We start from the raw sequence: 12600 nt of genomic DNA on the forward strand, positions 1-12600 counted from the left end.
AGGCTGACTGCCCAGGATGGAGGAAAGGAGGCTGCACCTGACCCTGCTATACACAGACCACTTATGTCTAATGTCTCCGCTCTGCGTAACAGGACAGAGATGAATTACTGAGAACATACAATTAGGATGATTCACATGTCCTAAAGTAAAATACATTAAAAGCCATGTGTCAGCTACAGATAGATAGATAGATGATAGATAGATAGATAAATATATATATATCGAGGGGGTAGTTAATACTTGGCTTTTATTCTATGACTTATGAGAGTCATCATAATTCTATGTTCCTACATATATGTGTGTATATATGGATATATGGATTCTGCACTGCGCAGAGGGGCCATAGAAGTCGCTGCTGTAGTCAGTGCCAGGCTATGGGGAAAACCAACATTTCCTCCAGTCCCAGCATTTGTCTTGAGGCTTCTCGGTTTCTCCAAACTTTGGTGCTCACCACTTTCCCTCCTGCCCGCGCAGCGCAGCCCATCCAGCAGTGATAAATATCCCTGTTGATCAGTTGATTGATTACCTCTCGGAAAGGTCACACGGGCTTGCTGTAATTTCCTTTTGCCTAAGGCTCCCTTTTCACTTATTCTGCAGCACGACAGCTCCTACTACACAGCATCTTGATTTTTATTTTAACCCCTCAAGACCCCCTGACAACACTGTATAAACTTCTCATTCTGTGGCGCTGCCTCCTCCCAGCACAATCCAACCTATTCAGGGCTTTTGTTTATTGACAGGAGCTCCTGGTGCCCCCTAACCCTCCAGGGGCCGAGCTCCTTGTCCCTCTGCTCCTTCCTTACACCCCCTTTTTTCTACAATTCCTTACCAGACAAGCTATTAATTTAGCAATGCAACCCAGGGTCCTGAACCCAATTAATTTCTAATAATTACAGCCCAAGGGGGGCAGATCGAGCCCTCCATCCTGCCACTGGGGTCAGCATACACTAATAAAGTGTGTATTTTGAAAGTGATCTGCAGAACTGTGAGTTATTGCTATGTGAGAAAATTGTTTCCATTTTGTCTAATTGAGCCCATGGCTACAAGCTGGAGGCCTGAGCCTAAATAAGGGCGACTGTTTCATTTCAGCCTACATGCTCCTAGTCACACAGCATGGCTTTAATTTCTTCACAGCAAACCTGGACTCAAGCGTTGGGTAAACAGTGTAATAATTGCATTACAATGATCAAATCAATCTTACTGGTAGCTAGGAGAATAGAAGTGCAGCCTGAATAGCAGCAGGCAGAGTTCACTGCACAAACACAATGGACAGAACTATGTGATAAGGAGGGTACATTTAACTGTGCCAGGACAGCTCCCTCCTCTGTGCTGCCAGCACTGCACACTGCATCCAGGGGGCTGCAAGGAGCAGGATGGGCTGCAGTGTGGGGAGAGCCTGCACCTGTGTACGGGCCAGCCAACTGTCCTAGCTACAGGAGGCAGCCTGGGAACCCCAGAGCAAGGAATATACCGTATATAACACATACATTATTTACATATATTTATCTATATATCATATGTATCTATCCATGACATATATATCATATTTATCTATCTATGACATATATATCATATTTATCTATCTATGACATATATATCATATTTATCTATCTATGACATATATATCATATTTATCTATCTATGACATATATATCATAATTATCTATTAAATATATCATATTTATCTATCTATGACATAAATATCATATTTATCTATCTATGACATATATATCATATTATCTATGAAATATATCATATTTATCTATCAATGACATATATCATATTTATCTATTATCTCTCCCTAACTAATCTGTTTATCTGTTTCATTTAATTTATATATCTAGAAAAAGAATATATCTATCTTATCTATCTATATACTATCTATCTATGTATCTATTTATATCACCTCTTCTATTACTCAATGTATCCTCAGTAAATTGGTATTACTAATCCTAGTACAGTCAGCATTCTTCTTTGAGGCATATAATCTTTACTTTAAATGCTAATAATGAATGATAATGATAATAATATGAATAACAATAATAGTTAATAAATAATATCTTTATTACTAATCTTACAGACCCTGGCATGATTTGCACCCCTCCTTGTAGCACTCCAGCTTTCCTTTAAATTATAGGAAACAATAATGAATGGTATGACAATAATCCTCTTTATTACTTTTTATATTTCTATTTGTGTGTATAAATATATATATACCATAGACAGCATTTTGTGGCCCTTCTGTTACGTATAATGAATTTTCGGAGCACTCCTTCCTTGGGTGACTGGTCCTTGGATGCATTGGCCCCTGCATGCTGTATATTGGGAGCTGGTGTGTGATGGATCTGTACATTGGGAGCTGGTGTGTGCTGGATCTGTATATTGGGAGCTGGTGTGTGATGGATCTGTACATTGGGACCGGTTGTGTGATGGGTCTGTATATTGGGAGCTGGTGTGTGCTGGATCTGTATATTGGGAGCTGGTGTGTGATGGATCTGTACATTGGGAGCTGGTGTGTGATGGATCTGTAGGAGACAAGTGCAGCATCAGACACTATATAGAACAGGCTTTGTGACTACTGGCTTATTAGGAGACAGGACTGGATCATGCCTTTCCACGAGCAGTGACTGTACAGATGTGTCCACAGGTGCCTTAATAGGAGGGTCGCATGTCCTGTGCAGCAGGTGATCATATAGAAATGGACCCTGGTTGGGCAGGTTTGTGTTAAATGAATCTCACCCATTATAAACTCTTCCATCCCGTGAGATGATTTTAGTGTATGAGCGAATGGGCGCAGAAATACCGTGCAGCAGGCAAAGGGTTAATCGGGGAAAGAGAAGTAAAGTCGGAGGGCTTTGCGGGCCGTGGAGTTTATGGGGTGCTGGGAGCTGTCGGGGGCTGCTCTGGGAGCCGGGGGTCTCTGCCTTCATACACACTCGGCTCCATGTGACAAGATCTCAAATCCAAATGATAAATCGCAGCAAACTTTTTTGGCAGAGGTTTGAGGTGAAGAGCGCATGCGCGAAGGTGTCTAAACTGACAATGCTGGGGAGATAGCGAGTCCGGAATGAGAAGGGGATTGAGAGAGTGAAAGAGGGAGACAGAGAGAAAAAAGCAAAAATAAGGAAAAGCTCCAAAGGAAAACTCGTGCAGATCCTCCTCGCAGAGCTGTCACCATGAGGTCCAAGGGCCGGGCAAGGAAGCTGACCACAAGTAGGTGCAATGTGCCGTCTGGGGCTTCCGCCATCTCGCATACAGGTCTCGTCCATCATCCAGGGGCAGCAGCAGCCTGCATTCCCATAGAGCAGGGCACCAGCGCCGGCCTCTGGCAGGGGGCAGTGATGGCGGCTGCTGGCAGTGCGGGCGGCTGCTCCTCGCCCAGGTGCTGGCAGTGATGGCGGCTGCTCCTGGCCCAGGTGCTGGCAGTGCGGGCGGCTGCAGCAGGGATGAGGCAGACAGGACTTTCACAAAGTTCATGTTGCTCTGGGAGAGTCGTGATGTGAATGAAGCTGCAGAATGAAATGTTACCGCTAGTGGGCGCTGTGTGATTGGCACCAGACTCCGGGCTAACAGCTTACACGGGACAGGCAGCGAGCGAGACATTAACCCCGCACACGCCGGTGTCGGACAGCATGTGCCTATGGCAATACAGTGTGCTGCACCCTGATGTTTTTTTTTACACATAACCTGATTGTATTAATGTGCGAAAATATTCATAGACATTTCTAATTTGCCAAGAAAAAAAAAGTTTCGTTGTGAGAGACCATTTCTTGTTCCTACTGTTACTGACACATGAAGGCAATCGGAAATCCGATGAGTTCTGGTCTCTGCTAGATCAGGGGAAGTAAGAGCTCAGCCAGCCGCTGCCATCTCCGAACCCGATCGTCCTGGTCCTGGTCACTGCGCCACTAATCCCAGTGTCTGTGGCCGCAGCAGTGCTGAGGACGAGCGGTGACGCCGGCTCCAAGGACGATTTCGTTAGGTTCCTAACTTGTAAGAATGTAGAATAGAGAACAAGGTGCCAGGACCAAAACTATACATGAAGAAGTAGCAACTGCATGTCCGATGGGAAATAAGGGAGGATTCAATTATAGGTCATTCATCGGAATTAGCCTGGTGTGTGGATTTACATGTATAGCTATATACTGTCTATGTAGATTATATCCACACACTGATATATATATATATATATATATATATATATATATATATATATATATATATCTCCGTGTGTCTATATATATATATATATATATATATATATATATATATATATATTTATATTTATTATTCATCCGTATACATGTGGATGTATCTGCCTTTGTGTCGTTGCGAGAAGTAAATGCTGATCTGTCGATACAGTGTTATCAATAGAGGAAGTGGATGGGGATTGTTAAGATTATTGGGCTCTTCCCTTTGGTGATATTAAGTGTCACAAGCAGGGGTTTGCTAGTGACCCCAGTAATTCAATCAGTCAGCCGTCTCTGTCCACACTGGCCTCTATTCTTCCTGTGCATCAGTAGTCAGGACCCCTCTAGAGATCTGGGAATAAAGCCCCTAATTGTCACACAGCAATCAGCAATAACAATACCTGCCATTATGTGTCTGACACCTCCACATCTCAGGATGGACAAGCTACAGTCCGCGCTACCAGCCCGATAGTAATACAATCACCTCCACTCTTTTTACAACTCTCTTTCCTGAAGGATATCATATAAATTATTTCTAATTATTACTTTTATCCAATTTAATTAGATCCACTATCTGTAATAAAATATAGTAGTAATCATACAGAAATAATAGTGTGCGTGTGTGTGTGTAATTGAGCATGGCATGCATGCACTTGGGAAACTGTAAATAGACATAGTATTTCTATCTCTAGCTCTGTGTCTATCTACCGATCTATCTTAGAAAGATAGGTGCAGTACTAGAAACAACAAAAGATAAGAGTGCAAAGCCCCCAGGTATAAGGAACCTCGATAACACCCCTAAGCATGGAGGCAGCACTCCAAGGTCAAAATGTGAATGGTTTATTGACCCATTATGATGGCGACGTTTTGTTCCAGTTCCTCTATTCTTCTGGATATTATCTCTCTCTCTCTCTCTCTCTCTCTCTCTCTCTCTCTCTCTCTCTCTCTCTCTCTCTCTCTCTCTCTCTCTCTCTCTCTCTCTCTCTCTCTCTCTCTCTCTCTCTCTCTCTCTCTCTCTCTCTCTCTCTCTCTCTCTCTCTCTCTCTCTCTCTCTCTCTCTCTCTCTCTCTCTCTCTCTCTCTCTCTCTCTCTCTCTCTCTCTCACCCTCTGCACTGAGAATCCATCTGGTGCCATGATGCCCACTCCTACCTGCCCAGCAGCATGGTAGAGGGGGCACCTCCTGCACTTGTTACCTTTACACGTTAGCGCTCCCAGCGCCTGTCCCCACCATGTGACATCATAAAGTCACACGTGCCCAGCTCCCAGCCGCCTGTGTCCACACATTAAAGCCCTGGCAAGTTTATGTGCCTGTTTAATAGTCCACTCGGATCTGTATTGTGAGCAGTGACATCCTGCCAGCTCTTTACTGTTTATTTGCCATCACTTCGCCATTACCTCTTAGCGGCTCCTTACTTCATCTGGCACTAAGTGCTATTAATGAGCCAGAGCATCTCAGGTGTGCACCAAGGGAATGATGTGCACACGCCTTCTATCATTTTACTATAGGATAAACCAAGTGATCCTAGTGCTTCTTTCTTTTTCTTTCTTTCTCATTCATTAAATCTTTCATTTTTCATTCCTTTCTACTTTATTTGACACTTTTTCTTTTTCTCTATTTTATTCTTTCCTTCCTTCTATATTTTACTGTTCTTTCTTTCTCTTTCTTTCTTTTACATTCATTCATTCATTCATTCATTCATTCATTCTTGTTTTCTTCTTTTCGATCTTCGTTATTTTACCTGTCTATTTGTCTCTCTATTTGTCTCTCTATTTCTTTCTTTCTTTCTTTCTTTCTTTCTTTCTTTCTTTCTTTCTTTCTTTCTTTCTGTTTCTCTTTTTTTTTTTCTTTCTTTCTTTCTTTCTTTCTTTCTTTCTTTCTTTCTTTCTTTCCTTCCGTCTTTCTTTCTCATTCATTCATGCATTTTTTCCTTCTTTTCTATCTTCTTTATTTTACATGTCTCTCTGTTTGTCTCTCTGTTTCTTTCTTTCTTTTGTTCTTTCTCTATTTTTCATTCTTTCCTTCCTTCATGTCTTCTTTCCTTCCTTCTTTATTTTACTGCTCTCTTTCTTTCTTTCTTTCTTTCTTTCTTTCTCTCTTTCTCTCTTTCTCTTTCTTTCTTTCTCATTCTTTCATTTTTTCATTCATTCATTCATTCATTCATTCATTTTTTTATTTCTTTTCTATCTTCTTAATTTTACCTGTCTCTCTATTTCTTTCTTTCTCATTCATTCATTCATTCATTCATTCATTCATTCACTCATTCATTCATTCATTTTTCCTTCCTTTCTGTCTTCTTTATTTTACCTGTCTCTCTCTTTTTTTCTTCTTTCTTTCTTTCTTTCTTTCTTTCTTTCTTTCTTTCTTTCTTTCTTTCTTTCTTTCTTTCTTTCTTTCTTTCTTTCTTTCTTTCCCTTCCTTCCTTTCTTCCTACCCCCTCCCTTCCCTACTCCACCTTCTTTCCTATTCACTTTAAACATGCCTTAATGTCCAAATTGCAATTGATTTGCCCAAGAACTCAACCTTCAATTTAGGATTTACTATGAGCTAAAATAACGTCACCACATAAGATTAAGAGCCATTCTTAATAATTTTTTCTAGTTTTACAATATTTGTATATTTGTACATTTGTTGCCATTTCCTAACATGTTCTATCTGTTCAGATATTCAATTTTGATAAAAGAATAATTGTGTCATTGTTTATTATTTTCCTGTACATTTACATTTAGCCATGAAACTTGCAATCACTCAGAGGCAAACCATAACAATTATTGCTACATGTGAGAAGCTTTATCAGTAGTTTGCACAAACAAACGTGTCCTGCTGAGGGATGATAATCTGGAATGTGATCAGGATGCAACTTCAGTCTATGTTCAGTTTTACATAGAATAAAATATTTTGCTGCTAATTAATGAAAACATAGTAACAGTATAGTAAAGCTATATGTTTACTGGACAACAGACAATAGCTTCCTATTAGCCTTCTTGTCATTGCTTTAGTCTCATTTTCTTTTGCAGGAAACCCCTAATTTACCAGATGGTACTTTACAAACATTGTATTATAGGAATTGTGATGCACCTACAGGCCAGTAGGAAGTCATTCCTCAATAATCCATTACCTAAGTCATAGATGTCACTTCTCTTGTAAACACCATCTATTATAGCTGGATGTCATCTGGAGACTTTTGTGCTGCATTGATACCAGTTTGTCAGGAACTGATCAGACATATCACACAGAGGTTTCTGTCCAACTAAGTTTTAAATTGATAGATTATGATTTTGCAAACTTCACCTGATTTTTTTTTTTTTTCATCTTGTGTGTTTCTATTTAAAGTGACAGTCCAGTGTAATAGTTGTATGTAACATCATGTTAGGCTTGAATTGCTATATTTAGCTTAAAACTGTTCTTAAGAATTAGCTGTCTGTTCACTACTGTGATCTGTGTGATATTGAGATTCCAGACTACTACTTCCCTCCAGTGGCAATATGAGGTGAAGTGGTAGTCTTAGGGCATCGCTGGTGACGCCATCCATCATGCTGATGCGGTAAGCCTAAAAAGGAGTTGTACAGGAGGAAAGGTAAGTATATTTTTATTTTATTCCACCTTGTAGTTTTCCCCACATAGCGAGGGTCATAATAATTGTCCATTCATGATACTAAACTGTTACTTTTAAGCATCTAGAAATCACCCCTATAAGATTAATGTTACTAAACTTCAGAATCTGGTATATATTGATAAGACAAAATTCTGTGCTAGATTCTGTTAAACATCTTGCCCTCCTTGTTGAACTGGGAACCTTTCCTTGTGGGCAGTACCTTTTGCCTTTAGTAATATTTGTCATGGATTTTGTCCAGTGCCCAGTAATCCTTTATAGTTACGTTTGCACTTAAGCCCATTTGTTTTGGGTAATTTCCATCACTTTTGGAAGTATTTCTTGAGTAGGCTCTTCCGCAATAATTCTTTATTTTGGGTACTAATCTTCGCTGGTTTAAGCAGAGCTTTCTTCAAACAAGATTTAGTCAATGTTTAATTCCAGATGAAGTTTGGCATGTAACGGGTTAGTAATTGGATCAATGATATGGCTAAGGTGGTGGAGTAAAAACTGACAGCTTTATATGACAAGCACTTTTTTATATAAAACAAAGCCATTCTGCTTGGGTAACATGTAATAAAATGTTTCAAGAGAAGGAAGGGTCTGTTTACAAAACCCATTTCCAAAGTCAGACATGCTACTTTGGGCTTTGACTTTACAGCTAAACACACTTAGATCCCTTTGTAGTTCCTGATTCCAGGATCCCATTACTTGATTATGGCTCAGATACAGCTTTTGCCTGTAATTAATGACTTTTACCTATTTAGTAAAGAAGGAGGAGAAAGTCTAAATTCCTGGTTCATTGGGTGTCTCCAGAGAGGGAGAGGGAAAGTTGAGCTTGGCTTAGGTCCAGTTCTGCACAATGTCAACATTGAATATTTGAATTCCCAGACTCTATTTAACAACTTTCTAAATAAATAAACTCATTGTGTGTCTGTGTTTGAAAATTATTTTACCTCTTTAAAAAACTGCAGCATCTCATTACAGGTCTCGAAGGCTGTCCTGCTTTATAAATAAATACAAACAGAGCAGAGTAGGCAGCAGATCTCTGCACAGTATAAGGCTCTAATGTAACACATGGCTCTTCTGGACGGCTCTCTGTGACATGATATCTAATCATAACTAAAAACAAAGCTTGCTTCACAAAGTCAGTTAAGAATTAATCATTTCTTGGAGGCCCATGTGTTCGCTCTGACTTTAGCGGTGTCCTGCATAGGCTCAATCATCTGAGACCGGCCTGGCATCGGAACTTAGGAGTGACTCCACTTGTTTTGCCTTAAAAGGCTATTACTTAATAGACGCACTCGGTAATGTGAATGAACAGGCACTCAGTAATAATATTACATGATAAAATGTATACCATTGCTTCCTTGTTAGCTAATCCAGCCTGGGACAAATGACTGCGGCCTGCAGACACATCTACACCTGGTAATATGTTTTTCAGGTAAAATATGCATTTGTTGCAGCTTTTCTACCGTATATACAATGCCCACAGATCTAAATAAATATTTTTTGTTGAAAAATATTTGTTTTATTCACATTTATGATTTAGCCAAGCTGGATTGAGCAGTGTTTGTCTCCATTCAATGCATTATGCGAAATTTTGGTCTACATGGACTTTCTCTTATTGAACAGTTCCCCTCACAGGTGCTATCATTCACTTTGATGAAGGTGCTTTGCTCAAATTTACTGATCTGCTACCTGTAACCTTTTAAGCTGGCCAGAGCAGAAAAGGAAGGGGTGTGGAGGGCACCACTATATAATATTCATTTAAATTTTAAGAATGGGGTTCACCCATGGGCAACAAGGTTGAGAACATGCAAAAACAAAAGAAAAAGAATGCCCATATATAGGGAACACCCAAACAAATTAAACACTCAATTTATTGTCGAAAAAGTCATAACACTAAGGACACAACAATTTAAAAATATTTAAAACAATTATGAAAATCCAAAAGAGCCATGCCCAATAATGTGGATCATGGACACCCCGTAACTACCCAAACATGCTCGATGCTGTAAACATGGACTCAGAAATAAATATTAAAATACAAAAAGATATATAAATGTGAGCGGCCCCTATCTATTCACAGTACCATATAGAAAAATATGTGGTGGAAAAAAGCAAAAAAATTGCAAAAGAGTTTTTTATATACGCCTGTACAAAAATCAACGTACATAGACATATATATCAACAGGTTTTAGTAAACAATAATGACGATATCTGGGCAAATAGGTAATATAATATCAACAATAAAGGCAGAATCCTAAAGTACTAAAGTGCAGCCGTCTAATAAACCCAGCTGTGTATACCTAGTCAAATGCCCCAGCCAAAAGCAAAAATATAGCATGTAACATGGTCAAAAAGACGTTTATGTATGTTGCTATACAAAACCTGTTATCCACCTAAAAGTAAGGAGAGAAAAAGGAAGGCCATAACTCAGATCCCACAAATGGGGCATGCAAATATCCAACAGAGAGCCATGTGAGCAAGGGGTAATGGTGGGTGAACCCCACACGTATCACCACTAAAAATGTGGCTTCTTCAGGGGAGAAAGTTCATGTGCACTGTGTCAAACAAGTGTTCTATATATACAACTATCTCTGATTAAAAATATGAATCACCTGGGAGAGAATTACCTGGAAAACATAGTCCATTATACAGAGACAGTGCGGGAGTCAGCCATCTTGTTAGGCACCGCAGAGTGTCACTATCAATAAAGTTATTTTGACCCGAACTACGCATGCGTCGGAGAAGGACTGTGTGCGGCTGCGCATAAGAAATCTAGGACCCAAAATGAAATGTGTCACTCAAAAAGCTGCGCAAGCGCATAATATACACTCACCGGCCACTTTATTAGGTACACCATGCTAGTAACGGGTTGGACCCCCTTTTGCCTTCAGAACTGCCTCAATTCTTCGTGGCATAGATTCAACAAGGTGCTGGAAGCATTCCTCAGAGATTTTGGTCCATATTGACATGATGGCATCACACAGTTGCCGCAGATTTGTCGGCTGCACATCCCAAAGATGCTCCATACAAGGCAGGATGGATCCATGCTTTCATGTTGTTTACGCCAAATTCTGACCCTACCATCCGAATGTCGCAGCAGAAATCGAGACTCATCAGACCAAGCAACGTTTTTCCAATCTTCTACTGTCCAATTTCGATGAGCTTGTACAAATTGTAGCCTCAGTTTCCTGTTCTTAGCTGAAAGGAGTGGTACGCGGTGTGGTCTTCTGCTGCTGTAGCCCATCTGCCTCAAAGTTCGACGCACTGTGCGTTCAGAGATGCTCTTAGGCCTACCTTGGTTGTAACGGGTGGCGATTTGAGTCACTGTTGCCTTTCTATCAGCTCGAACCAGTCTGCCCATTCTCCTCTGACCTCTGGCATCAACAAGGCATTTCCGCCCACAGCACTGCCGCTCACTGGATTTTTTTTCTTTTTCGGACCATTCTCTGTAAACCCTAGAGATGGTTGTGCGTGAAAATCCCAGTAGATCAGCAGTTTCTGAAATACTCAGACCAGCCCTTCTGGCACCAACAACCATGCCACGTTCAAAGGCACTCAAATCACCTTTCTTCCCCATACTGATGCTCGGTTTGAACTGCAGGAGATTGTCTTGACCATGTCTACATGCCTAAATGCACTGAGTTGCCGCCATGTGATTGGCTGATTAGAAATTAAGTGTTAACAAGAAGTTGGACAGGTGTACCTAATAAAGTGGCCAGTGAGTGTACATACCCTGCACAAGCGACCAGAATACCGGCCACAATCCCACAGTACTGTGCATGGGTCGGAGAAGGACTGTGTGCAGCTGCGCATAAAAAATCTAGGACGCAGAATGAAATGTGGTCACCTGAAATGCTGCGCAAGCGCATAATGCACATACCCCACACAAGCGACCAGAATACCGGCCGCAATCCCACAGTATGACCACAGACAAAAAGGCTGAACCCACACAAAAATTTGATCCAGCCATGCAAAAAACAAACAAACAAGGCACATATGCACACACAAATGTACACGATATGTGCCTGATTCACTTGAGGTAATAAACTTATATGCCCTAAATAAAGGGGCATAATTGTTTTTGCCTAAATTGAAAAAGTGTAATAATAATAAATACGAGCCCACAAGGAATGTATAAGAAATGAAGACTCAAACCAAAAGACTTGGGCACAATGTGACCCATATGTCAAAAGTACCAGGAAATGAAATATAAATGCATAAATGTCAATCGAAAAAAAACAAAATAGATGGTAAATTTACTAAAATAGGACAGACGGACATATAGACATACGGCTAAGTGTTTCAAACATTACTTTATTGTAAATAAATTCAAATAACAAGAAACAATATACTTTCTATTACATCCCCATATAGCCATATGTTAAGTATGGAACTCCCCATCAAATCAACTACTTGTAGGTCCAAGATGATATTCACTGTATATTCGCTTGGTGGGCAATGGACAAAAGAAACATTGAAGAGATAAGGTCCAACGTAGTAATCTTCAAAGTCCATTAGTCCATAATGATTATCACCACTTCTTCCAATATTATGTAGAGGCCAGGATAAGGATGGAGCAAGCCCACGGTCCAGAGAGAAGATCAATGTAATGTGTCCAAATAGTCCAAACATTGGTCCCATAGTTCAAAAAAGTAAAGAATGTGAAGCACAAATGAAAAACTCAAAGGATGAAGCAAAAAAGCAGAACCAAATAGGACTGACTAAGAAAACACATGGCTGGCAATCACATGCCCAAAAACCCAAGTACACAAATAGTTGTTAAAAGGCAAAGAAAGAGAGAGAAATA

At 40.2% G+C, this 12600-nt stretch overlaps 1 protein-coding gene across 4 annotated transcripts in view; it reads left to right on the forward strand.

Annotated features, from left to right (window-relative positions):
* The first annotated feature begins 2928 nt into the window (after positions 1–2928).
* The window catches only part of MECOM (MDS1 and EVI1 complex locus), an 857842-nt gene continuing 848170 nt past the window's right edge, over positions 2929–12600 (forward strand). For all 4 annotated transcript variants that reach the window (XM_077290592.1, XM_077290594.1, XM_077290593.1 and 1 more), the window contains exon 1: positions 2929–3213. In XM_077290592.1, coding sequence (XP_077146707.1) covers positions 3177–3213 — 37 coding nt within the window. In that variant the 5' untranslated portion in view covers positions 2929–3176. The remainder of the gene's footprint in view (positions 3214–12600) is intronic.

Source organism: Ranitomeya variabilis, chromosome 2, assembly GCF_051348905.1.
Source record: "Ranitomeya variabilis isolate aRanVar5 chromosome 2, aRanVar5.hap1, whole genome shotgun sequence".
Taxonomy (NCBI): Eukaryota; Metazoa; Chordata; class Amphibia; order Anura; family Dendrobatidae; genus Ranitomeya; species Ranitomeya variabilis.